This window comes from Ambystoma mexicanum, chromosome 3p (genome assembly GCF_040938575.1).
Source record: "Ambystoma mexicanum isolate Mex_15411 chromosome 3p, UKY_AmexF1_1, whole genome shotgun sequence".
In the NCBI taxonomy this organism is placed as follows: Eukaryota; Metazoa; Chordata; class Amphibia; order Caudata; family Ambystomatidae; genus Ambystoma; species Ambystoma mexicanum.
In genome coordinates, this window is record NC_090925.1 from 410,159,551 (window position 1) to 410,184,546 (window position 24,996).

General features: G+C 41.3%; 1 protein-coding gene across 1 annotated transcript in view; it reads right to left on the minus strand.

Annotated features, from left to right (window-relative positions):
* Positions 1 to 24,996, minus strand: part of LOC138580499 (protein spire homolog 1-like) — a 1,163,133-nt gene that overhangs the window by 144,677 nt on the left and 993,460 nt on the right. The window contains exon 13 of the mRNA XM_069651091.1: positions 2,054 to 2,121. Coding sequence (XP_069507192.1) covers positions 2,054 to 2,121 — 68 coding nt within the window. The remainder of the gene's footprint in view (positions 1 to 2,053; positions 2,122 to 24,996) is intronic.

A 24,996-nucleotide genomic window follows, 5' to 3' on the forward strand; every position in this document is an offset into this window, starting at 1 on the left:
TGTCAGACTACAAGCAAAGCAAAAGGTTAAGCACCTTAGAAACATCATTTTTGAAGAATATTTTGATGGTCTCAAAATCAACCATTTAGGAGATGGGGCATTTGGAAATGGATCTTACAGATCAGAGCCAAATTGTTAACAGTACTGCTCCAATTATAGTTGGCGATTTGATTCAACTCGGCTGTTCCCCTGAGACTCTATCTTAGATCTGTTGAAATTTGAGCTCATTCGGTCAACTGGCTCAAATATATAGCAACAAACTAAGTCAATGGGCTGCTTGCACTTATTTGGCAATAGGCATAATTTAAATGAGAGAAAAACTCTTTCCTCACGATAGTGCAAAGTACAACCAGTGAAACAAACTACTCAAAAGGTGGAATAGCTGAGAACATAGTTATCTGCCCATCACATTGGGATAAGGCTTAGACTTATGTATAGGTACCAGATGGGGTAGGCAACCGTAGCTAATTTTGACCAACTGGATACTAGAGTACCATTGGCAAATTTGACAATTGCCACTGCTTCTTGTCGATGTGAATGAGCGAAACGCTTTACATAAAATTCTCTTTTGTCCTTTACATTCACTGTCAACAAAAATGTTTAATGTCCACTTTGAAGAGTTATAATTTACTCCACTGTTTAGTTGTATTTTTCTACCGTTTGGCCAATGTAGACCATGGCCTTCCTTGGGCACTTGATCGTTTTCTACATGGCACTGTCAAGTTATTTTATATAGTACTAGCTGGGGCACCCGTCGTTGCTCGCATCCTGATCGAGTGGTGTCTCGTGTGCCTTGGATGATGTTGCCCATGTTCTCAAGTCTTGCTTCAGTTTGCTGTGGTGTCATGTGCCCTGGAGGATGTTGCTCTTGTCCTCATGTAAGCAAGTCTTGTTTCAGTTTTCTCTGGCATCTCATTTGCCCTGGAGAAAGTTGCTCTTGTCTTCTGGATTGGCAAGTGATATTGATTTTTGCTTTGCATCAGAAGGAGCTTTTGCAAGTGATGTTTGTTTTTTGTATGGCATGTTTCAGTCATTCAATTGCTTCAGCAGATTTGAGAAAATGTCCAAGAAAGATTGATTGTACTTTCTTGTTGTGAATGAACTGTAACCTTGCCATTTCCCATATTTGGAGGGACGTGATAACTTGAAATTCTTTTTATATTCCCTTTAATAATGCTTTAGTAAACACTTTCAAACTGTGTACAGTAGTAATACATGTTCTATTGAATAACCAACACATTGAACATTTTGCTACAGGCACTTTTCCAAATGTTGCCTCCTAGTACATACTGTAGTGAATCGGGGTGAGCATCAGTAAATGAGGAGGTCTAGAGTGTTAACTGTTTGCATCCAAACACAGACTACAATCTTGCCCCAGACAAATGAGGAATCCATACAAAATTGGTAGCAGTGGGTTCAACTGTGGGATTTGTATAGCCGGACAAACACACACACATCCCAAAACATTCTTGCATATAAGATTTTTGCATCCAAACAGACTACAATCTTGACTCAGACAAAAGAGGAATCCATACAAAATTTGGTAGACGTGGGTTCAAAGTATGTATTTGTATAGCCAGACAAGCATATATACATGCATATATTCAGCTTTATATATTAGATTGATTGGCATTGGTTTCAAATATAATTTCTATCTTGAATGGTCTATGTTGCAAAGTTAATATTTACTATGAAATCAAATAGTTACTTGATTGGACAAAGAAAAAACACAAGTAGCCAAACAAAAGAAAGTACAGCCTATACAAAAAGTAAAATGGATGAACTGGATATCAAAATGGTACAGCTAGAAGAGTAAACTAGTATAAAAAACACAATACAAGCATGAAAAACAGAATTAGACATAAGCACTGGAACAGAATGACAGAAAAACCAAAACCTATAAGAATGCAAAACAAATTAAACCAAACTGAAGAAAACAACAGATAAAACATGCATACAAATAGTATACCAACTCCCCCGGTTGTCTCCTTAAAAATGAAAAGTTGATAATTTCATTTTCATATTGTGTGGAGGGTCTACTATTCTAGCTTACCTGTCACAGATCCGGCACTCGTAAGGCCAGGTGAAGAAAAGCTTCTTCTTATGGCAGCTGAAGCACACCTGAAAGAAAACCATTCCATTAAATAAAGGACTAAGACTTCACAATTGTTACAGTTAAATCAAACACTTGAGAAGATGCTGCAAATACGGTTTTACAGCCACACTGTCGGACTCTCCCGCCGCAAATTCAGCATTGCTTTCAGTCCCCACAATATATTAACCAGTATCTTAAAGATAGGGACCAAAACCAGACCTCCATCTTGTATTTATAAATTATGGTGCATCCATACTTGTTAAAAATCAGTAAATGTTATTGTCACAATGCCATGTCTAATGGTATAGCGAGTATGGTTTTGTTCCTTAAAAAATAATTTCAGGGGACATTTTATTAAGAAGTGAAAAACAAAATAAAACCAAAGGATTGATGCCCCCATCCCCTGCTTTCAGATGACCACAGTATGTGTGTGTGGCAGGGGTGTAACTGAGCGAGTGTCTGTTTCACACCCATCACATTTTGAATAATTAGTACGTTTCCTACTCTTCGCTACTGAAGTGCAAATTAAGTCTGCCACCTCCCCGCTACCTTTTTCACTCCTCGTCAAAGCTAGTAACCACCTTCAGGATGACCCATCCACTTTCCACCATGTCCGGTCAAGCTTCTGTTAACACCATTGGTTCTTGTACATGTTTAACAAACCCCCATGCACACCATTCATCTACTGACTCAGTGTGAGGGGTGGGGTTCTACCCACTTCATGGATAGAGGTCTCATTGATATTATGGAAGCGACCACAACTAATATTTGTGATATGTGACCATTTGCCCATTGCCACTGCTGCATGTCCCTGTGAATGAGCTAACCACTTTACATAAGGTGAAATACAAAAGGTCCATCTGCCCATGCACCTTAAGGAGTACACATTTTTGATCTGACTGTTTTACCCAGCAACTTGTGACTGCTCGGATTTGATCTGGAAATACTGAAAGTAAAAATATGGATAGCATACATCTTGAACAAAAAAGGTGGAGTATGAAACCATACAATTGCTATATATTGCATTAAACCTACAGCAAAATAGAAGTTTTAAAATTAAATTGACAACTAAAAATAAATGTATATAATTGGTCTTTTGAACACAATGGTTGACTTAAACAACTTCTTAAATGCAGGTTAATTTCCTGCAACACCTGTGCCCACTTAATTCCTACTCAACAATAAATGTTCCCGATTTCCAATCCATGCTTCCTCAATCACCAAGACCCTCAAAGATTGTTTACATTTTTAAAAAAGGAACCAAACTTCTCCGTTTAGACTGCCTATTGAAATTCGAGATTCCGTTTTGCACATTTTTAATTTTAGATTTTGAAAATTCTAGCTTTTATTCAATATTTGGAGTGACAACCGATCTATGAAGTTACCAACCGCAGTCTGGCATTGCATGCATTGTGGTTGGGGGGAGGCATGATCTGCTTATACCATTTTATGTAGCATGCAGTTACTATAGAGTATTCTACACAGGTATTTCAGTTATAAAAACCCTGATTAGTAGTTTATTGTTGCTACCCTTGGACATCAATGTTTCACTGAGGGCTTCCCTCCATTGGTCAATGTCAACATTATCCTGTCTCATCTCGAGAGTATAAAAGTACCTCTTAATATAGGATGATACAATCTTATCTAGGGTTGATAAAGGGGCCCTCTCAATTTGCCCAGGCATGGTGTTCAGTGCTGAAAGCTGCAGCATGTCACTCATTTCCCATGTTTGTGCAAGCAGATCATGTTTTATGTGCAGGTATCATCAGTATGTGTCATTATTTAATATTGATTCGTTTTTGAGGATATTCTAGTTTTTATTGAGTCACCTTAATTTGGTTCTTCAGTCGAACATTGCCCTTTTTCACATTTTCTGAAAGTCATTCCATTTATGAATTACAGGGAGCATAACCACCCCCTCAGGCATATATCACATCATCCTTCCAGTCCCCATTTATACCTACACTCCACTCAAAATGTTCAGCACAGGTTTGAACGCAGCTAGGTTAACAGATCTAGGGCTGATCAACTAGTATACACAAAGGCATTTCTTGTATTATAGTAAAGAATGTGCACTTGATTGCAGCATTTCCCAAATGACGAAAAAGATCTACACAAAAAGGGTACAGTAAAATGTATTCGGCACACGTTTTGTTAACCTGACCCTTCGGCATGCAAGGCCACATAACCAAAAAAGACAGAATAAGACCTGCAAGGGAAAAGGTTAGAAGAAAAATATTGGTAAAGTTCCAAAAATAAAATCCACTTCTCTCCAGTTGTTGTGGACCTGCGGATGAATCTGCAAGCTTAAAACAGTGTATTATCTTTGCACAGCAAAGGTCAGAGTATCAGTCTCCATTTTGAGAATAAACAGCTAATCTGCCTTGCATACATACAGCCTCCTTTGTGAGATCCTAAGTACTTCAGACCGAGGCAGCTTTCTACAAACGTTCCTGCAGCTAGCTGTTTTGGACAATATGGGAAGGTGGCTGTTATTTGATATCACAAGTTCTTGATGATATGACAAAAAGTAAGGAAATCATGTTCTGTACAAAGGTAGCAGAGCTGAAAAATCTTGGCTTTCTGCAGTGGAGGATGGTGGATTTGCTCTGGCAGAGCACACTGGAGAGTTTCAGATGCACATGAACACTGGATGCTGTCCGTTGCCAGTACTGATGTGAAAGAGGATATTATATCCATCTCTTGACCTGCGGTAGCGGCCCAGTAGTTATGGTTAAGTTGGTCATCTCATAGGCAGAGCACTTTTTTGGGTGGCTTATAACTTTGGTCCCTCTGGATGAATCCTCACCAAACTTTGCAAGAAAAGTATACGGCCGGCTCTGAATGTATTTGCCAAGTTTGGTGAGGTTTGGTCAAGGGGACTTGGGAAGTTAAAGGGGGTCCCAAAATTTCTTTTTTTCCCATAGACTTAATGGATTAAAACTTTGCTCACGCCTACAGCCGAAACCGCTGGGTGGATTTTCATCAAATTTGCAGCAGGAGCGGCAACTTGGTCTCTAAAGCGTGCTTCTGTAGATTTGATGGAAATACCTACAGTAGTTTATTTTTTACATGACAAAAAAGTAGGTGCAAAAAACGTTGTGATACCTGTGCCCTGTCGGCGGACATACTTCTCTGTTCGCTCCGTGGACAGGACACCGATTGGCCGGCGGGTGTGCGCCATGTCCGCGGACAGGCAGCGTGTTTGCCGATTGGTTGGAGTGAAGCTTGAGGTGTGTCACATTTTCTTGATGCCCCGCCACGTTGGATCCGCGGACATCCACGGACAGCGTGGCGTGGAACAGAGCTGAAATCCCATTTTGGGGAGTGTGTTGGTGTGTAAGAATGGCTGGAGAGGGTAGGGGAGTGAGAGATGGGTCAAATGCTGCATTTGTTTAGGTGGGAAAAGGCTGTGATGTGATTGCGGTGTCCCTGATCACCGCAGCTGTTCGCGGACACCAACAATTGACAGCACTACTGGGTATTTTATTATGCTCCAATGTCTTGGTTTTGGGTAGTTGAGTATTGGGTGCAGAGGGCATGCAGTGAAGAGTTTGTGCATTGGCTGCAAGCACTGTATTAGTATGTCAAGTGAAGTGCATAGGGTTTGAGGTGGTTGTGTTATGATTTTGGGTTGTGGTCAGTTGGCAGGTGTTTTCTTGCATGTCTGTTATGCTGCAGACTCTAGGCAATGGCCACAACCTCTGCAGCATAACACAGCCATGCAAGCAAACATTTTTACTGTGGTATGTGGGTTACATAGGGTGTATGTTTTCAAAGGTTTCTGTACTGGTTGCCAGTAGTGTAATAGTATTTATAGGACAGTGGACATGGTGTGTGGTAGGTAGTTTTTTGGACTGTGTTCAGAAGGTTGGTAACTAAGACTTTTGGCATTTTGGGTTGTAGTTCGTGGTCAGGTGTTCACTTGCATGGGTGTGTTGTGTTACAGTGGTTAAGACTCCAATTATGGTCTACTTACTGTTTGCTTTGTTGAGGCTGTACGCATTGTTTTGTCCACGCCATGCACCCAAGACTGTAGGCGCTGGTCACAACCATCGCAGCATAAGACACCCATGCAAGCAAACATTTTGGGTTGTGGTGAGTGGTCAGGTGCCTGCTTTCATGGATGTGTTATGTGTGGGTGTTTGAGACTCGAATCATTGTATAATTACTGTTTGCTTTGTTGAGGTTGTATGGAGTTTTTTCATGGTATGGAAAATTGGAGCAGACATTGTTTTTTCATTCTCTGTGATAAAAGAAAAGATCACATGTTAGTTAAGGTAGTTTGTAATGAGTTATTGCATTGCATAGCAGACATTTCTGTGCTTTGTAGACCCTCATAGTTAGTACTTTACAAGCACTATGTTTCAAACCAGTGTAATGTGCAATTTGCCCAGTTCCTGTGTTTGTTCATAAAATAATTGGGTCAATGGGAAAAAAATCCATGCAGGATTTAAAAAAAAAAAAAACCTACCTTATGGTACAATAGTTTTCTGTGGTTGATTTTAGTAGGAGGAATTGAATAGGTTTATGGTACTATATTTTTCGGTGGTTGATTTCATTAGGAGGAATTGAATGGGTATATGGTTTTTGGTTTGAAGTGGTGGTACTATAGGTGTAATTAGATACCAGTTGGCTTATTCCAATTGTTTATTTCTTGTTGCATTTTAGCAGTATTCATTTATCTGTTTGGTTGTTGTAGAATTTTGAGGCAGTTTGATACCTGTTGGCATATTCTAACTGTTGGTAGTTTTGAAATTGTTGAGTATTTTTACATGTAATAACTGTTGTAGGGTTTCCATAGAAAAATGTATATTGCAGTTGTCTGGTTGTAGTTAGATACTGGTTGGCGTATTCTAACTTTATAGTTTTTCACTGTTAGATAGCTGTTGTCTTATTCTATTAGTGTATCGATTTAAAGGTTAGTGAGGACATTTTGTAGAGGTTTATACTCAGATTAGTAAATAAATGTTGGTCTAAAAACTATTAAGTCATTTCTTTTTTATGTATGCAGTGTAGTGACCTGAATTGGTTGAGGCTCCTGCGTGGTAGATTATGCCTACTGTTGTATGTTTCCATATGTATGAAATCTGGATGATTTCATGTATAGGTATGTTTTTGTTTTCCAGTACTTGTAGTAAGTACATTAGAAATTCTTGTGGATCTTCTTGTGCGTTTATAGTGAATCGGACCATTATAGCACAGTAGTCCAATCCCTGCTTTATTCCAGAAACACTAAGTGTTGTCAGGATTGTTGGTTGCATTTCTGTGAACGACTAACATTTGCAAACATAACTGGTCTGTCTCATTTAAGTAAATGTTTTCAATAATTGGTGGTAATTGGAATAGAAATTGATTGTTACATTTGCATGGCAATTTACACCAGTTGCATTTGAAAATTTGAATGGATGGACCAGACATTTCGTGTGTAAGAGACTTGTTGGAAGTGTGTTGTTTCTTTGAAGAGGTAGTTGGTTTTGTTTGTGCAGTAGATCCTGCTTTGGTTGTGGTCACTGATTAAGTATTCACTTCTTTTAATTTCTTTGGAGGTATGGTTGTTAGATCCTGTATAATGTGAGTTTGAACTCGTTTTGACAAACTTTTGCTTTCTGAGAAACAGGATAGGTTTTGAGATGGGGTGCGTAGAGTGCATGTAGTCTATTGTATTCTAGAATGCAAGGAATATCAGCATTTAATTTACCTGCATCAAAGTGGACTAGAAATAGTCTTTCTAGTGTATGTAGGCATGATAGTGCAACATAGCTCATGCCGTCTTTAAACACTGTGCTGCCAATATCTATCAATGCTTGATCTAGGGTAAGACCTTGTGATTTATGAATGATTACTGCGTATGCTAGAGATAGAGAAAATTGTTCTCTGCATACATACATGTCTTTGAAAAGAAGGAATTGGGCTGTCGAGCATCCTATCCTTTTAACCTCTGATAGTTTGTCAAAGTGAATATTGACAAATGAATGTTGGTGTCACGTGGGTATGTTTGAAAGCCAACAACTGTACCAAGTGCTCCATGAACTAGTCCTTGCTCCATGTCAAGGCTATGTTTGAGGATTACTCTACAGTTTAAAGATAACTAATATTTGATCTAAACCAGCTGTGTTAGAGAGTTTTCTAAGGTATTTAGTCGTGCTGTGGCTTGTTCACACATGGGTAGTATCATACCGTGCACATCCAGTTTGTCTGTGGAGCAAATTTGAACTATTGGTTGCATTTCTTGTTTTCAACATTGCTTCACTGAGCTGTGCATAGCTTGCAAGAGTTGGCATCAAGGACACACAGTTTACATTTTTGTGTGCCAATTGTTCCATGACATCAGTAGCACATGAGTTATGGCTGTATAGGTCATGGATGTGACTGTTATTCAAGACACTCTGTGCTTCTTCAGATAGTACACCAATCTGAATATTTTTCAAAATGTTGGGATAGGTGAGGTCTGTAGACTAACGCATGTTTTCAGTTAATTCTTTGTATTGGAAATGTTGCCAAAGATTGACATTTCCTATGCTGCCAAGAGTTTTACGGCATAGTTTGTGCCCTAAGGTTTTAAAAATAGGTTCACCTTTAACTGGGGTTAATTGAAGATCTCCGAAAACAATGTGTTTTCCTCCAAAGAGCTCTTCGTAGTCTGATTTGAGAACCTCTTGTAATCTGAGGTGAATTAAAGCCAACATTAGATTGAAGACCATGCTCACCTCATCTATTAGCAGCATTTTCATTTGTTTAAAACTCTGCGTAGTTCCATTGCAGCTTCTGGAGAAAGTTTGTAGCAGTCTAATTTATTTTAGTGATCTACTGGAAGGATTAGTAATCGGTATAAAGTGACACTGCCCATGTTGTAGGCAGCTAAACCTGTGGGGGCAGTTACAAAGGTTGACAGTTTGAGGTTTGTCAATTGTTGGAGGAACTCGCTGATGATTTTTATTAAGAATGTTTTCCCTGAACTAGCTTGACCACTCACATATATCAGTGTAGGTTTGTAGTCTTGGCAGGTACACGTTTTAGTTTCGGCTGCATACCATATTCAATTTGTTTTATTATTTCCTCTACAATGCTACGCTGTTCATAGTTTTATTGTGATTTGAGTATAGCAAAGTCTTCTGTAGACTCTTCATACTGGTACACAGTGTTTTCTACTTCAGTCATGGCTAATTAAGACTCATTTGCTAGGATCGGTTGTCCAAGTGGTTCTTTGCTTCCTGTTAGAGAAGGGTGACTGCTGTCAGGAGTGTCTATATTTAGTTGTGTTTGGAGTTCTTCTTGTTGCTGTTCATTGTCTAACATTGTTTTGTACTGTGAAAAGTTTATGTCTGTTATAGTGCTTGCATTTGCTTTGAAAGCATCTCCATATTAGATACCCATGTCTCATACATCTTTTCTCCATGGTTTAAAAAGTTATAGTACAGACATGGAATACATTTCTTTAGGTTGAGTTTTTAATGCCAATTTCATATGATTAATTAAGCTTTGTTAAGTTTCACTAGGCTGCCTTCACAATTTTTGACTTTGTATCTACTTTTCTTCTCATCTGGTTTATTATTATTTTTGTATGTTAAATTTTGGGCTACATGGTATAAAAACATGGTCTCAAATGTGGTACTGTTTGGGTAGTATGTGTCTAGTAAATTGCTTTTCAAAATGTCTTGGCTGTTGGGATCATTATTGGCTATTGTTTCTATTTCTTCATGTGATTTGAGAACTCTTTATGGATTTAGCAGGACCAATGCTTAGCCATTCTATGTTTTCATATTTTCCATACAAGGCAATACCGGTTAAACAGTCTGCGGCTTCGTAGCAGCCACATTCTCTATGGGAGAGCATTTTTATGCCTAAGCTGTACAATTTCTGGGACAGTGTTTTGTCAGACGATGTGTCGTCCCAGAGGTCTTTGAGCTCTGTTTTTCTGCTTTGGTTAAGTAGGCTGTGGCATATCGTGCAACCGCAGTGGAATAGTCTGCAATGTATTGCACATCTATATTTGCATTCCATGGGAGGGAAATGATTGCATTGTAATCATTTATGTACTTTGATCCTTCTGTTCTTTTTATGCAGTTTGTGTTCTTAGGCGATTTACCTTTGACACTATGTCAAACTGAAGACATGAAGTTGTTCACTTGACCTGTTGAAACTGATCTAGGAAAACAAAAGCAGCATTTGGTGTAGTATTTCCCTTCGATTTTATATTTGCGCCGACAAAACTTCTTACACTTGTGTCTTTGAAATTGTAAAATGTGTGCATGTAGGTCACTATGTGTAATTTGTGAAGGGATTTCACAAGTGACATATTTCTGAATGAACTGCAAACAGTGGCATCACTGTTCTGACCAAATTTAGGGGCATCTTTAATCCACAAAAGCATGTGGATGTGTGAGGCTCCTCTGGCTTGGTTTTCTTTTATCCAAAAGAAGTGTTGCACTTCTCAGAGGGGAGGCACTGCTTTATTACAAATGAAGTGTAGCATGGTAATAAAGCGATGATGGAAATATCTTAATACATTTACAGGATCTAGAGAGCAGAGTTCTCCTGGTGTTTTCATATCTGTATTTGTTTTTGTTTGCTATGCGTAGGAAATTGGGAAAATCATCCCATGCATATTCTGCACAACTTAATGTCACAAACCATGAGGGTGGTGAGTGGAAGGAGGGGGCATTTTGTCCCCCCCCTCCCTTATTCCTACACTTCCTAGGTAGGCCCAGCCATGGGTGCTTTGGGCCCAGGGCCCGGGGCACTCGTGCGGGAACACCTCTAGGAACTGTGAACCCTTTCATATGGGAATATCCCCAGGAACTGTGACCCCCTTATGCACAACCTTTATAACAAAACCAGAGGTGAATACGACTCCATCTTGTAAGCCACTGACTCCATTTTGCAATATTAAAACAGCTGTGAAAGTTTCACTACAGCCTGCAGCCCTCCCCGTTAAGTGCGCACAGTAAACGAGTTCCTCCCCCCACCTCCTCCCCTGTGCCGTCTCCACAACTGCTTGGTTCCCATGAGAAGGCTGGCTGCGAGAATGCAACAAAATCCACACTATCATCGGCCTTCCAACTCCCTTCACTGACTCAGATGCAACACACCCCACAGACCCTGGCCATAAAAACATAATCCCACTGCCCTCCAGGGCAAAACCAACAGTTGAAAAAGACCCTTACGCTGGTGAGCTTATTTTTCCATTGACATGGATAAAAGTAAGCGCGCTTTTCTTCTTATGCAGAAATCGTACGAACCTGATGAGACCAAGGAGGCCTATGAGTTAACAATGTATTTACATATACGTGGGTAGATGGACGTTCATGTGTCAACCTGCCATGCTGAAAATACTATGTATATCGACCTATGATTCTGAAATGCTCATAATAACAATGTTAAACCAAATATAGATCTGTATGTACTAGCACCATGCTACCTCATTTTTGATGAAGCTGAATGTAAATATATGTATAGTGTCATATAAACATAATACAGACGTAAACCACTCTTAGTTAGCTGCGCCCCCAGCTAAAGGCACTCCCATAGACCCTCACTGTGATTTGCACGTGTATGTATAAGTGAATCTCGAGTTAAAGACATGTGTAATTCTCAATTACTCCTTAATGAATACTCCACTTCCTTTTTTGCTATAATGAGAAGTGTCTAGTTAAATGAAGATAAAAGTATGTCCTAAACCTGTGTGATGCAAGTGTCAAACAGCCAGCCACGTGCTAAGAGTGGTATGTTAAATTGTGTTTTGAAAGACCCTGAACTATTGTATAATATGGAACCAGATTGCAACATGGGCCTCAATTCGTCCCAGTTCATCTGGGTGTCAGAGAGTAATGTTTGGACATTCGATCACTAAACCCCCACAATGAAATGTATGCGTATCATGATATGTACCTTTGTGACCTAGTAATCTCAGCCATATATTTTGAATTCCCCTTGTTGGTACCTAATGGACACCCCCGACCATACACTGACCCCTTGAGCTCTACCCCCTAGCTAACATAGTCCTAATGTGTTTGAACAAAGAGCAATATATTTGATGAGACGGTTAATTCATGAATGGCAATTAATAAACCTGCCTCAGAACCCGGTTTTCACAAGTGTTAAGATACAGGCCTCGTCACCGAACTAGCAGGTCAGAGTTCTGAATGGATGAGAATGTGTGGCCACAAGAGCAAATGTTGCGAAGATAGAATGTCAAAGAACACACAAAGAATCGACATGAAATACCAGGCCGATGAGCCCAGCTGAACGATTGACCTCGAACAGCATGTCATCACGTGCTCGTGGACCAATCAGCCGCCTCCGACCTTATAGTACCTATAGGTGCCTACTCTTAGCATCCAATCCCAACCTCTCTTGTGCCCCCTAGGCCTTCCCACAGTGATGACGTTTTTTGTAAATAAAATGAAAGTGTAACATGTTTTCTAGAGAGCGCTCTTGGTGGGAGCAGAGTAGATTCTGCTTGCACTAATCTAGATAAAAGCCTTTAATATCACTCTCACTGGTCTTTGTCTCATTCCCGCCTGGGATGTACTTTTATTGACTGTTGGGTGATTTGCCAGCAGTATTGGGGGTCTCACTTTCAGTGGGCCAAGGTTTCTTATCATACACTGTACTTCTGAGTGTCGCTGGAACCAGTATTCTTTTGTACCACGCATGTCTGTAAAACTTCATCTTTTTCTTGCACTTTTTTTAGTAATTGCGTAGCAGACATTTTGAAAATTGGTACCCGATTTCAATGTGTGTGCAACTTCGTAGCATAGAGTTGCTAGTTCACTTTCAAAGAGAAGATGGAATATGTATTCCACATTTTGTCTGAATCTGGGGTCTTCAGAATACATTCGTAAAGAGCGGTATTCTCATGCTGTTATTTGTGTGGGTTTTTCATCGTACCTTCCTCCTTTTCCATTCGGAAAAAGTAGAGGGAAGGCTCGTGTTTCTACACTTTTCCCATATGCTGATGGGAGATCCTTTGGCTTGCCGCATTTGGTAAGTTTCCAGTGCACCATCTATGGTGTCTTTAGAGTGCAATAGGTGAATTGTATAATGGACTAAAATATTGGATTCTGTCGTAGGATCTAGAAGTTGAAATTGGCGAGTTTCTGATGAGTCCTGAATTATTTTGGTGGCTCCCCTCAGGTCTTCAATGTCTATTTCTTTGTAGTATTCATTGTTGCCTTTTAGATATTGCAGGGCGTCTCTAACTTTTTGTCAGTCCACTAGTTGCTGCCACATTGTTTTGTATAGGTATGCCATTTACTAGGATCATCAAAGTTTGTTCTATTGGTCGTTGCACTCCCAGGGTGAGCACATTTTCTTTGAGATCTAAGGGCAAATAAATTAGTTTGCCACAAATGCCTTTTTGTAATTCAGAGGGAGGTAGTTTTGCTGTTTTTGGTTAAAGGCATATTATTGCTTGAAATGGGTGCACTGTTTGAATTATAATGCTCTCATACAAGTTAAGTTGTTGCAGTGGTTTTGGTAGTGGGAATAATTCCAAGTTATTAGTGATAGCACGTCAAGGTATTTGGTTGTTGTCAAGTTTTGCAGTGCAGTATCTGCAAAGTATTGAGGGGTTAGTCATTTTGTATTTGTTTTCTGCTATAAGATAGAGAGCCAACTGGAACCTTCATTGTCTTCTATTTTGTACATTATGTCTACAGTTTTTGTGCTATTTTCATAAAAAGCCAAGCAGCAACACACACACGGTTTGGTACTTCAGCAGATGTGCTTTTAAACTTTAGTATTTCTTTTTTGTATGTGTGTAGTAGAAGGTTGCCATCTGTAAGGTTGTTGCTAGTCTGTTCTAAAGATATTGCATTTTGTAAGTGGCTTTCACTTCCAAAATATTTAGTTCTTTGGCTGTACCATGTAGAAGAGTGTTGTTTAAATTGCCCAGTGCTAAAGCAGGACCTTTGGCATAGTACAGTTTATGAACAAGATTTACACAGTCGAATGTTGTGTTCCTATCATTTTGATATGGTGGAAGGTGCTTTTGCAAATAATGCAGGATACTATTATAAACTATGGACTCCTGTCCAGTGCGCAAATGCACAGAACTACAAGGACAGTTCTGTGCAACTCCTTGTAGTTCTGTGCATTTGCACACTGGACAGGAGTCCATAGTTTGTAATAGTTTTATTTTCAATTTGTCTTTGCCTTTCACATACTGATTGAGGAACTGGCATAAAGATTTGAAAGATTTGTTGCCTACGTTACACATTGATGTGCATGGCCATTTGTAGACTGGACGTATCGGTTCAGTGGAATGGAGAGTTGATGCTAAGTTTGCTGGAGACATTTGTGTGAGCAGCATTTCTTGTTCCATGATGGTATTATTAACCTTTTCATACCCTTGTCCACTGCTATGTATGGCAATAGGGTGGGTTTGCTTTCATTTGTATTCTTTATTGACATATGGTTCTGTGCTGGTGGTGGCACCTGCACAGATGTTTGCGATGCCATCTTTGTTGATATTCCATTTGTTGAGATGTCCATGCTGTACTTTAGTAGTTAGTGGTTTCATTTTGTTTAACACTAATATAAATTTCCTTTTGAGAAGGATTGCACTGTCTATGAGAGCTTCAAGGACTAGTTTTCTGCGGTAGGTTTTAAGGGTTGAGCATGATTTCTCTCCTGTTTTCGTAAGGTCTGAAGGATTCTGTGGCGGAACATTTGTTGTAAAATCATTTTGGTATACTTATTTGTGGCTACATCAACATTTATAGGTGCAGTGTTAGCACTCGTGGTAGCCGTAGTCTTTTCAAAACCTGTTTAGTTTTACATTTTGAAAAAGGAGTCAAAGTTACTTTACTGCAAGCTGTTTTAGTTTCGCTTAGTGACTATTAGGTGTTTTATTTGAATTTTTTATATAAATTCTGCTAGAGGCAGATGCCTATTTTGTACACTTATTTTGATTTGCTCTATGTTTGCGTTGCTTTCTACGGAGTTGCTTTTTAGTAGGCATTATTTGGTGTCTGAGTATGATGGTAGGCATGTATGTAAAGATGTGTGATTGTTATTTCAGGTTGGGAAGGCTATTCTCGTATGTGTGTTACTATACTGGTGTTGAGATAACAATACAAAGTATTCACCTGTTGAGGTGAAATTAGTAATACTGAATTTAATGCTGTAGGGTTGATACAATTGTTTTTTTCTACAATACTAGAATTTTACAGTGTTTGAGTAACAGTTAGAAAATTATGACATTATTTCACTTTGTTGGATGCAAAGGGTATGTTTCTTCTGGGTTCTGTGTTGTACTTCAGATGCTGCTGGTTTTCAGGAGTGTGGTCTTCACTGCAATTGTGAAAGAAGGTAGTACACGTGTGTTAATGTCACAGTAATTTCACTTGAAGAATAGATTAGTTACATTTGCAAAAGTAATTCTTTCTAGGAAGAGATACTGTATGTGTTAAATTGCATAGCTCTGAATATGAATGGGTATTTTGGAGCATCAGCTTCATTGGTAAGGGGGTTACTGGAGTATTTATAGGTGTGTCCTATGAGGTGTACTTTTGAAAGTATGTGTTGCTGTTGCACTGTTTAGTGTGGTAATAGATTAGTTGAAGTTGTAGTAGGGTGAGAAAAAAAGCTTGTAAAAATACACATTGAAAGGGAGAATGTTTTTTGGGTGTGCAATTCTATTTTTTTTCTTCTGCATACATGTTTCCTACATGAGTGCTGGAAACCTTTCAGTTGATGTAGTTGGATCTGGAAAGAGAAATCTTGAAGAGTTTTACAGTAGTTTTAGCTGTAGGTGCTTTGCAATCACAGGGCACTTGTAGTCACAGTAATGAACAGTTCATCTAAAGTGCCGAATTGTGATGAGAGTTAGATGTAGTGTGCAACAGGACCCCAAGCAGCCCATAAAGCTGGAGGTTGCCCAATGGCACTTTAAGATCGAATAGCAGCACAAGTTGAGATGGATGGGGATGCCGATTTGTACTCTAGCATCAAATCAATAATGACAACTCAGTTTGGCAAAGGGAGTCGGTTTAATGACAAGTACAAAAAACGGGGAGTTTTGTGAACATCAGTGGTTGCTTGATCTTCCTTCTCTCTTCACAACTCCAACGAACTTCATAAAAAACACATCATTTATACTAAAAACTTGTCATCACTGACGTATAATACTTAAAATGTTGCATGCAATTCTATTGGTTCTAGGAAGGTAACTTTAGTATGGGTGCTATATCTGTATATGGTAATGGAGTGAGGGGATTGGGTAAACATTGTCAGGTGGGGCATCTAAGCCCTACCTTAAAAATGGCTACTGTCGACATCACTAAAAGTATGAGAACCCATTTGTTCTACTAACTATAGGACCCTAGATTACTTGGTCCACTATGATTGGGTTGGCACCAACCCCACTCATACTTTTCCACTTTGCCTAGCAGCATGCAGAATGGTCGGCCAGGTGCAGGGTGCTTGTCCTCTCCCCCGGCCTTCCTCCAATTATTGCTACAATCATTCATCACTTCAGTGGTCATGTATCAATTATTTCACTGTGGCTGGCCTCGAGAAAGTTCAGGTATATTTGCAGGGCCCATTGCCATGCGTAGGTGTGGAAGTCCCACTTCTAGCTCGGCTGGTCACGTGTTTGACACCATAAAATCACCTGATTCTCCATGTAATTCATGCATTTGTTTTTCATTTTGGCCACCACATGCCTTCTGCTTCTTATCTTGACCTTTCTGAGCAGGATATTCTGTTCCTTGCTTCATTAATTGTAGCTACTGCAAATCTATTTCAGCTGATACGACCTTAGCTTTTTGGCACGATTTGTCTGTCAGAGTTTCGCTTCCGCCTTTTATTCTTGATTTGTTAACTATGAAACTCTCCTTATGCGGCCTTCATTAACCTTTAGTTAATACTGCCTTGTGCATAGTGGAAGTATACTTATAACGTGCTGATTTTGAGGTAGATATGTATAGGTGGCGCTTGCTGCAATCTATCTTACTACTAAGCATAGCAAGCCACACAATTTTCTTAGCTTTCTTGCGGTTCCAAGCATATGTACATGCGTAAAGTAACTGAATATCTCAGTCATGCTCATGGCATAAGCTTCTTACAATTGGCATCATCCTTTCACTTTAAGTTTGGGATGTCCCTTATCCATGGTGTTTTGTCTCTTTTCGTCATTCGCAGGTCGTTATCTCTTTTATATGTGAGTCAGCATATCTTTTATATGCGAGTCAGTCCGGGTTCTTGTGTTGTCACAGTTCGTCTTCCATTAGGACCTTTTTTGGCTTCTTCAGGGACTGCACTCAGAAGATCTTCATTCCATTTCATTTGTCGATATGGTTTTCTCAATGGATACCTTACTGTCCAGGTTTTCTTAGGTGTAGGTACCTCAATGGCTGTGGTTCTTCTAATAGGTACTGGACAGAGCCCCATTGCAGCTCTCTGCTGGTTTATTTGCTCTTCAAACATCACATACTTCGGCGTGAACGCTCCTGGCACTTCAAAATGGACGATTTGAGTGTGGGTCGGGCATGGGACCTCCTCTACACTCCCCCCTGTGGGCGATTCATCGACCACTTTCATTTCTTCCTTTGCATCCATCTTTGGTTCCTTTGTATTCACTTTCACTCCATTTTCTGGGTCCATTTTTTCTTCATCTTCTGGGTCTATACATGACGGTTTAAAGAAATGTCTCTTTGGGGTCCATATTTTAATGACTCCTTTTCGACTTCCCGCTGTTAAGTGTTCATCTTTGTTCCATGTCATTAGTTGACACTGTCCATTTTGACTGCAATAGATCCATCTTCTCACATCATTTCTATGCTTCCTGGGCTATCGAAACTTTGTTCCTTCTGGTGCATGAATGCTGGCTTTCACAAAGTAACTTATTTCTTCATCAGTCAGGTCTTTCGGCTTCCACCCTGGTTCAACATCAATCATGATATTCATCCCTATAGCTTTTTTTGCAGTCTTCTGACACTGAGATCTCAGTAACACAATCTGAGCAATATCACTAGTAGGGCTCCTAGGAAGTTGAATGAGTCTGCCATCCATTGCGGAACCCATGAGAATAGCGAACCAAACCAACTGTCGTCATCCACTTCGTCAGCTTCATCGATGATTTGGTTCTGTAGTTTCTTCAGCATACCTATGGCCTCCATCAGAGTTCCATTTTCTTCATCGTGAGAAGGTATAAATATGCAACATGATTCTCCGATTTTTGCACAAACGCCTCCATCCATGGCTGTGATCATGTCAAGGAGATATCTGTTCTGGAGAGTCATTAGTCGTATCGCTCTCAACTCTTCCCTGATTGCATTGAATCCCTTTATGTCGTGTTGATGGTCTGCAGCAACTCCCATCTGGTTATCTGCAACCATTTAGTATTTGCTCCAACTTGAATTCTTGGCATGAAGATTGTCGTGAACACTGAGGAAGTCTGGCTGAACAGCCTATGTCTATAAGGGACAGCATCAAAAGCTTCTATGGATTTGGTAGAAAAATAATTCTCTCGCTTCATTCGGTTCATCAATTCCACATATCTCTTCTTCCTCAGGTGAGCATCTGCTTTCGGGAAACTGTAAATATTCAGGTCACTTTTTGGAATCACCAACGCTGGAACGTGGACATTCACTATTGTGCATATACCTCCCCAGTTTCTCGGCAGTCTTATATATGCTTTGGATCCACACACCCAAAAATGATCCATGATCACTGTAGTACTGTGTACCATTCCTGGAGCGTCAAAAACTCGTCCACAGTTCTGATTCTCCCCCATCTTCCTTGTGCTATTATTCCTGAAGCAATATTTTGGATTCATCAATGGCACCATCTGTAAGGGTCCTCCCCTGTCTTCGACCCAGGTCAACAGTTTTGCAAGCTTCGGCCACAATGGCTTGCATCCATTCTGTACTATGTCAATGGTGCCTTGGTAATGACCAATGACCATCCATGCTCTGCATACCACTACTCCTTTCTCCCATCCGTCTGGTGACAGCACTGTTCACCAAATTTGCATTTGGCCTCTGTTCTTCCAACTTCGAGCCTCTTCTGGCGTCTTTCCTTGAACGTTTAGTTTATGATTTGCTTCTCTTCCGATTTCTGCTCCCTTAGCTCCAGGCTTCTCGTATCTGATCACAATGTGTTTCGTCTTTCCATTGTTTGTCTTTATGTCCTGGACATAATCATCTTCATTTGGATCAGTTGCTTCAGTTGCCCATTATAATGAGGCATCACATCCCATGAATTGGCCTCTGGTCTTGCACATTGCTACGTGTGATAGACAGTGCGCTGTCTGGACATCAATTTCTACAGCTACAAAGATCTTTGTCTTCCCCATGCCGTAAGGTAGGAGTGCACAAACAAAGCATTCCCCCTCTGAACTCTGTCTTCCAACTTCCTTCATATGCTGGTACCATATGTTATTTCCCAAATGTGCTGTCCAGGTAGCCGTTTTGCTCACTGTCATCTCCTTGTATGCTTCTCTTGATTCTCAAGGTTTTCATGTAGTTTGCTATAACTACATCCTTGAATGAATCCGTATGGCTTCTTCTTGCTGGAAGATTCTCAGGTGCCCTGATCCATGGTGCAGGCATCTTCATCTGTGCCAGTTGAGTAGAGGAAAGTCTAGCAATCCTCTCCTTTTCCTCTTGTATTTTCCTGGCTCTGGTTATCAACGACCATATTGATTCTGCTATCATCTGTGCCTGTGAGATTTTCTCTGGGCTTGCATTTGCCTCCTTTAGTGCTGTATCATTAATGTTGTTTCAGTTGGCTTCCTCTCCAACTCCTTTTGTTTCTTCACTAGCTCAGCGGTCTTCATTTGGCTTTTAACTTCACTTACAGTAGAGCTTCTCATTGTTGGCTTTCCAACGTTCCCTTCTTTGGCTTGTGGTTCTGTAGTTATTGACACAAGATCTGGTGTGTGTGCATTCATAGTTTGCATGCGTGTGGTTGTCAGTAAACTTCTATCATTCTCACTCTGCCGACCCTGTCTCCGGCTTTTCAATTTGCTTGTTGCCATAAAAGTGTGTCATTGCTAATCACATCCATCTCAAGTTCACTCATTCCGCTATCAGACCTTATAGGGACTGGAATAACTATACAGGGTCTGGGTGCCTTCGTGGGCTTCATGTGTGCATCATTAGGTGGGTGCACTGGACTTCGAACACTTTGTGCACCAATAAAAAATGCATTTCTAATCGTCAATGACAGTAAAACAATGATGAATAAAATGCATAGATACTGTCATGATTCCTGCCCCTCATGTCCCCAGCCCTCCAAGGTGTCAGGCTTGAGCTAGGCCACGATCACCTACGTGGCCCTCAAGGGCCTCTCCATCCCTCCAAAGACCCACTTGGAGTCAGACTTGGCGCTTGTGGCACCAGACTCACTCACTCCCATAGGATAACATTGGGGCTTGGACTTGTAGTGCACTGATGGGGACAAATGGATGCCCCCCACATATTTCGGTTCCCAGAACTGCATGTGCGGTCTAGTCTTTTGGGTGTGGTTCAGCCCAGAGGCACCTGGGATACCCAGAGACTATTTAAGCCACACCCAGGCTGTGAAACATGCTTTGCGTTTTCTGCGTTTGCGTTTGCGTTTTCTGCACGTGTTCGGATCGGTCTGCATCTTTCTTCTGCGCTCAGCTCCTGCAAGAACACCGTTAGGAACAGCCTTACCTTGCGGCGCTTCTGCCCATCAGTTATCGCTCCTTCTGTTCTGTGGGCATCTTCAGCGGTGTCATTCCCATCCCGGCACGCCGCTTCCTAAGGAAAAGGGAAAAAAACAGAAAAAAGGCATTAGTAAGCATTCTGCAAATCTTCGCTTATTTTTTAAATACTGTACAAGCTTCAAATGCTTACCTGAATCCCAGCCTCTCTGGGGGAACTCTGTCTTCGGAACTTCTCATCCATCTGCAAGAGGGAAAAGACACTCCAGGTTAGCGTGGAAACATCTAGAGGCGCCGCATACCGCGCTTACCCACCGTATTTGTTCTTCATAACCGGCATTCACGCTGAAAACGTTGCGGCACAAAAGAGAAATATAAAATATAAAAGGTGGCTTCAAAGTGCACAAACCATAGTAAGTTACGCACACTTGTGTGCTTCCCTTACTATGGTTTGTACTTTTCAAGCTACCTTTTATAAACAAAAATTTGTAAGATATTTCTATGCTTATAAAACATGGCTTGAAACGTACTCAATTCAAGCCATCTTTTTTAAAGCGTTGAGGATGGACAAAACCCAAGGTGGCTTTGTCCGTCGACAAAGCTTTGTAAAAGATGCCTTGAATTGTGCACATTTCAAGCCGTCTGTTATATACATAGAACTATTTCTACGTTCATAAAAGATGGCTTGAAACGTACACAGTTCAAGGCATCTTTTATAAAGATTTGCCAAAGGAGACAGGCACTCGGCCTCCGTGATCTCTGAGCAGAGATCGCAGAGATCACAGAGCCCGAGGTGCCTTTCACCCTCTGCGAACCCGCGGGCTCCGTGATCTAATCTGCATATTAGATCATGGAGCCTGTTGGTTCACTGAGGGTCAGTGACCTGGCAAGGGCAAACAAAGGAACTGTAACTTCCCTGATGACCCCTCAGATGGGGGAGATAATCCGGGAAGTTACAATGACAGAAGTGCCAGCCAGCCTCAGTGACGGTGTGGCTGGCTGGCACTTCTGTCCGCTTGCCTAATGTTAAACTGGCGGGCGCATCTCTCTTTGCGGCCGTGGCGGGCTAATGCATCCTGATATGGCGTGGTGGGACCGGGGGGCCCCGCCAGGGCCCTGGCTCAGCCCCACTTTTTGGAGACAGCCGGGGCCCGGCCATGGCAGGCCACAGCCCACTTAAAGCACTGCTGATAGGATAGAACACAGCAGGGTTCCCAGTGAGCTGTCCTGCTCCATATACAACTTTGTCCCGTTTTGCGTGAATGGACTTCCTCCATCACCAGTGTTAGCTCTTATTCCAGAGTTCACAACCTGTCCTGCAATTACTGTCCGACAGTTGCATCGGCGACTGTTGACTGTCCTTGTGGAAAACTCATCTAGTTCTGAGGTTGCAAGCTTTGCTGTGCTCCTGGCGTTTGCTGCTACACTGATTTTGTGCAACTCCATTTCCTCCCTGCTGTAAAAACACAGGTGGATTCACCATACCTGCTCTTGTTCCTTGGTCGTTTTGCACCATGCCTTGGCTTCTACATGTGTGTGGTAGATGCCCCGTCATTCCACATGTCCAACATATTGGCGGTGGTCCGATTACTTGCCCGTTCGACATATCTTGATTGCCATTTTGCAGGTGTTGAAAGCCTCCCTGATTACTCTGCCATCCGCTTGCTCTAAATCCTCGCCCTCTGGGGTAAAACCCATTATTGCCTTGATTACCCTGCTGTGGATTATTGACCTGCTGTGCGTTTGATCTGTCTGCGTTAGTCATTGCCCCTTCAATGGCATATTTTGACAATTTTTTCTGCACTCATGTTGCCTCTTAAGCTTTTCGTGCAGCCTCTTTTTTGCGATTCTTTTCCTTCAGTAGTCTGCAATAGTGCGCTATGGTCAACTGTATTTCAGACCACGGTTTGGCCTCGATTCCCACCAATTTCTTGAGCTGTTTCTGTACCAGATCTGGCAGTCCTTGGCATAGTATATGGTAAAACATGGGTATGGATTTCCCCCAAGATTCACGAGTCTCAAGCACCCATGTGTCTTGGAAATTCTGAATGTAAAGCAAAGGATGCTCTGATTATTTCATTTTACGCATCATTATAGCTCCCATTCGGAAATATCCGGATATAGCAATCATAATTGTTTGGGAGAATTTTCCAGAATGGCCAATTTCCCTAACCTACTGAGTCCCTCAGCAGCTTTGCTGGATTTCTAGGATTTATTTTTTCACCTGGTAAGAGTGATCCTTTTTTTCCAACTCCTACATGTGTTTTGCTGTGTGTTTTACATTTCTGTTCATAGACTGTCGAGCCTCATCTACTCCATAGGCATCATCTTTTTACTATGCTTCACTGATGGGGAAACAGTAGCGGCCACTACTGAATAAAGCAGGAGGGAGGGGTATGAGTCTAATATCACACTGGACCATATAATGCCAAGTCTAAGACACGAGTGAACAAGTAAAAACCCAGAGTGCATATCCCAGAATGCCCTACCAGTCAACTACCACACTGGACAAAAAGCTAAATCTAAGACACGAGGGAAGAAGAAGAGACACAGACTACATATCCCAGAATGCCCCACCAGTCAACTACCACACTGGACAAAACAAAGCTAAATCTAAGAGACACGAGGGAAGAAGAAGAGACGACATATCCCAGAATACATAATCAAAACAAAAGCCAGAAAATGGGAATCGAAATCAGACAAGGAAGACGAAAAACCACGCTGCCCTATACTGGGGGTTTCGGGCAGTCAGGGGTTAAAACCAAGGCTAACTCTGAGGTTGAAGCTGGGAGGAGGTGAATTAGCATCAAGTGTAAGGAGCCCAGGGCTGGAAACGCCGACGCTAATTGCAGGGGAGGAGGCACATCGGGGTTAAAAGCATCGAAAAACAACTCAACTTGTCTCTCGCTTTGCAAGAGTGGAAGGAGGCTGACGGAGTAGGCCCTGAATGGTATGAGGCCAGTACCCCATATTGGTTGGCGTATTAGAGGGAAAGGGAAATCTCACCGGAGTGCCCCATACCGGTCCTGCAGTCAAATCGGACTGCACAGCAGATGTAGGCGTCTGACGAGAAAGGTGTCTCAACAGCGTGAAAAGGAAAGTTTGGTTATTTACTGAATTCCAGCCTGAGGCCAGTGCTGAACGGCTGGGTCCGGGAACCTGCAGCAGAGCGGGGAAAAGAAAGCTCTGAACCATTCGGGCATGTGGAATAAAAACACTCGAGTCCTTAATACATGTTGCTTTAAGGAGGATTTTACTCTGGGGTTTCCAAGGTAAGAATGGCCATTTTGGAGAAAGAAAGGCTGCCATTCATGTGTTTTCCACGTTATGAACTGCATTCATTTGGAATACTGCAACTTTGAGTTACACGTTACGAACTTAATTTGTGGAAATATTCCAATCCTTGAGTTCTGGTGTTAAGAGCAGCCTGTGAAACCCCTTTTTATTGTTTTGCCTTATGAACTTTAACTGAAGCTAATTGGCTGAGAAGAAGACACCCGAACCGATTAACCGCTGGTGTGATGTACAAATAAAATCTTATTGGTTACCTTACCTTCTTGTCTCTGGCTCACTACTTAACAGTCAAACAGCACCTTTAGTGCAGTGACATAGGGTTGTCTTTCAGGCTTCCCATGTTAAACTCAAGTCTTTTTAAATTCACAGACCAAGTACAAACTATCTTCCATAGAGTAGTGGAAAGAGTTAATAGTTATCCATTTTTGTCGGGCTCTCATTGAACATTATTTTGTTCCCCTTTCTTTAAATTTTGGCTGGTGGCAGTGGTATCTGCCATTTTTTCCCTACCACGGACTATGAAAATAGCCTTGGTACTGTTTAAGCCTATGTTAGTAGCCTCGAACTTTAATCCGCTGGACCTCATTTAATTTTATTTGACTCCGGCTGGGTTTATTCGCCATTTCTTTTTGTAAAGGTTCTTGTGTTTTACTCTGCGCACCATACCAGGTTTGGTTCCTTTGTTTGCCGTCCTTTGGCAGGCTTCTGCACAGAAGCCCTCCTTAGGCTCGTAAGTGTCTGGGGTGGACAGCATGTGAGGGAGGGGTTTAGGCCCCCTGCACAGGGTTTCCTTGGAGGCCCAAGTCACACTCTTGTTTGATTGGCTAGGTGACTGTCCTGCCAGGACAGACACCCTGCTGTGTGACTGACAGGCTGTGTGAATGGGGGAAAACTGCAGAAACAGCAGGTCTCTGGGACTTGGAAGGCAAAGTCACCACTGGATCGAGAAAACCAAAGAAGCTGAAGG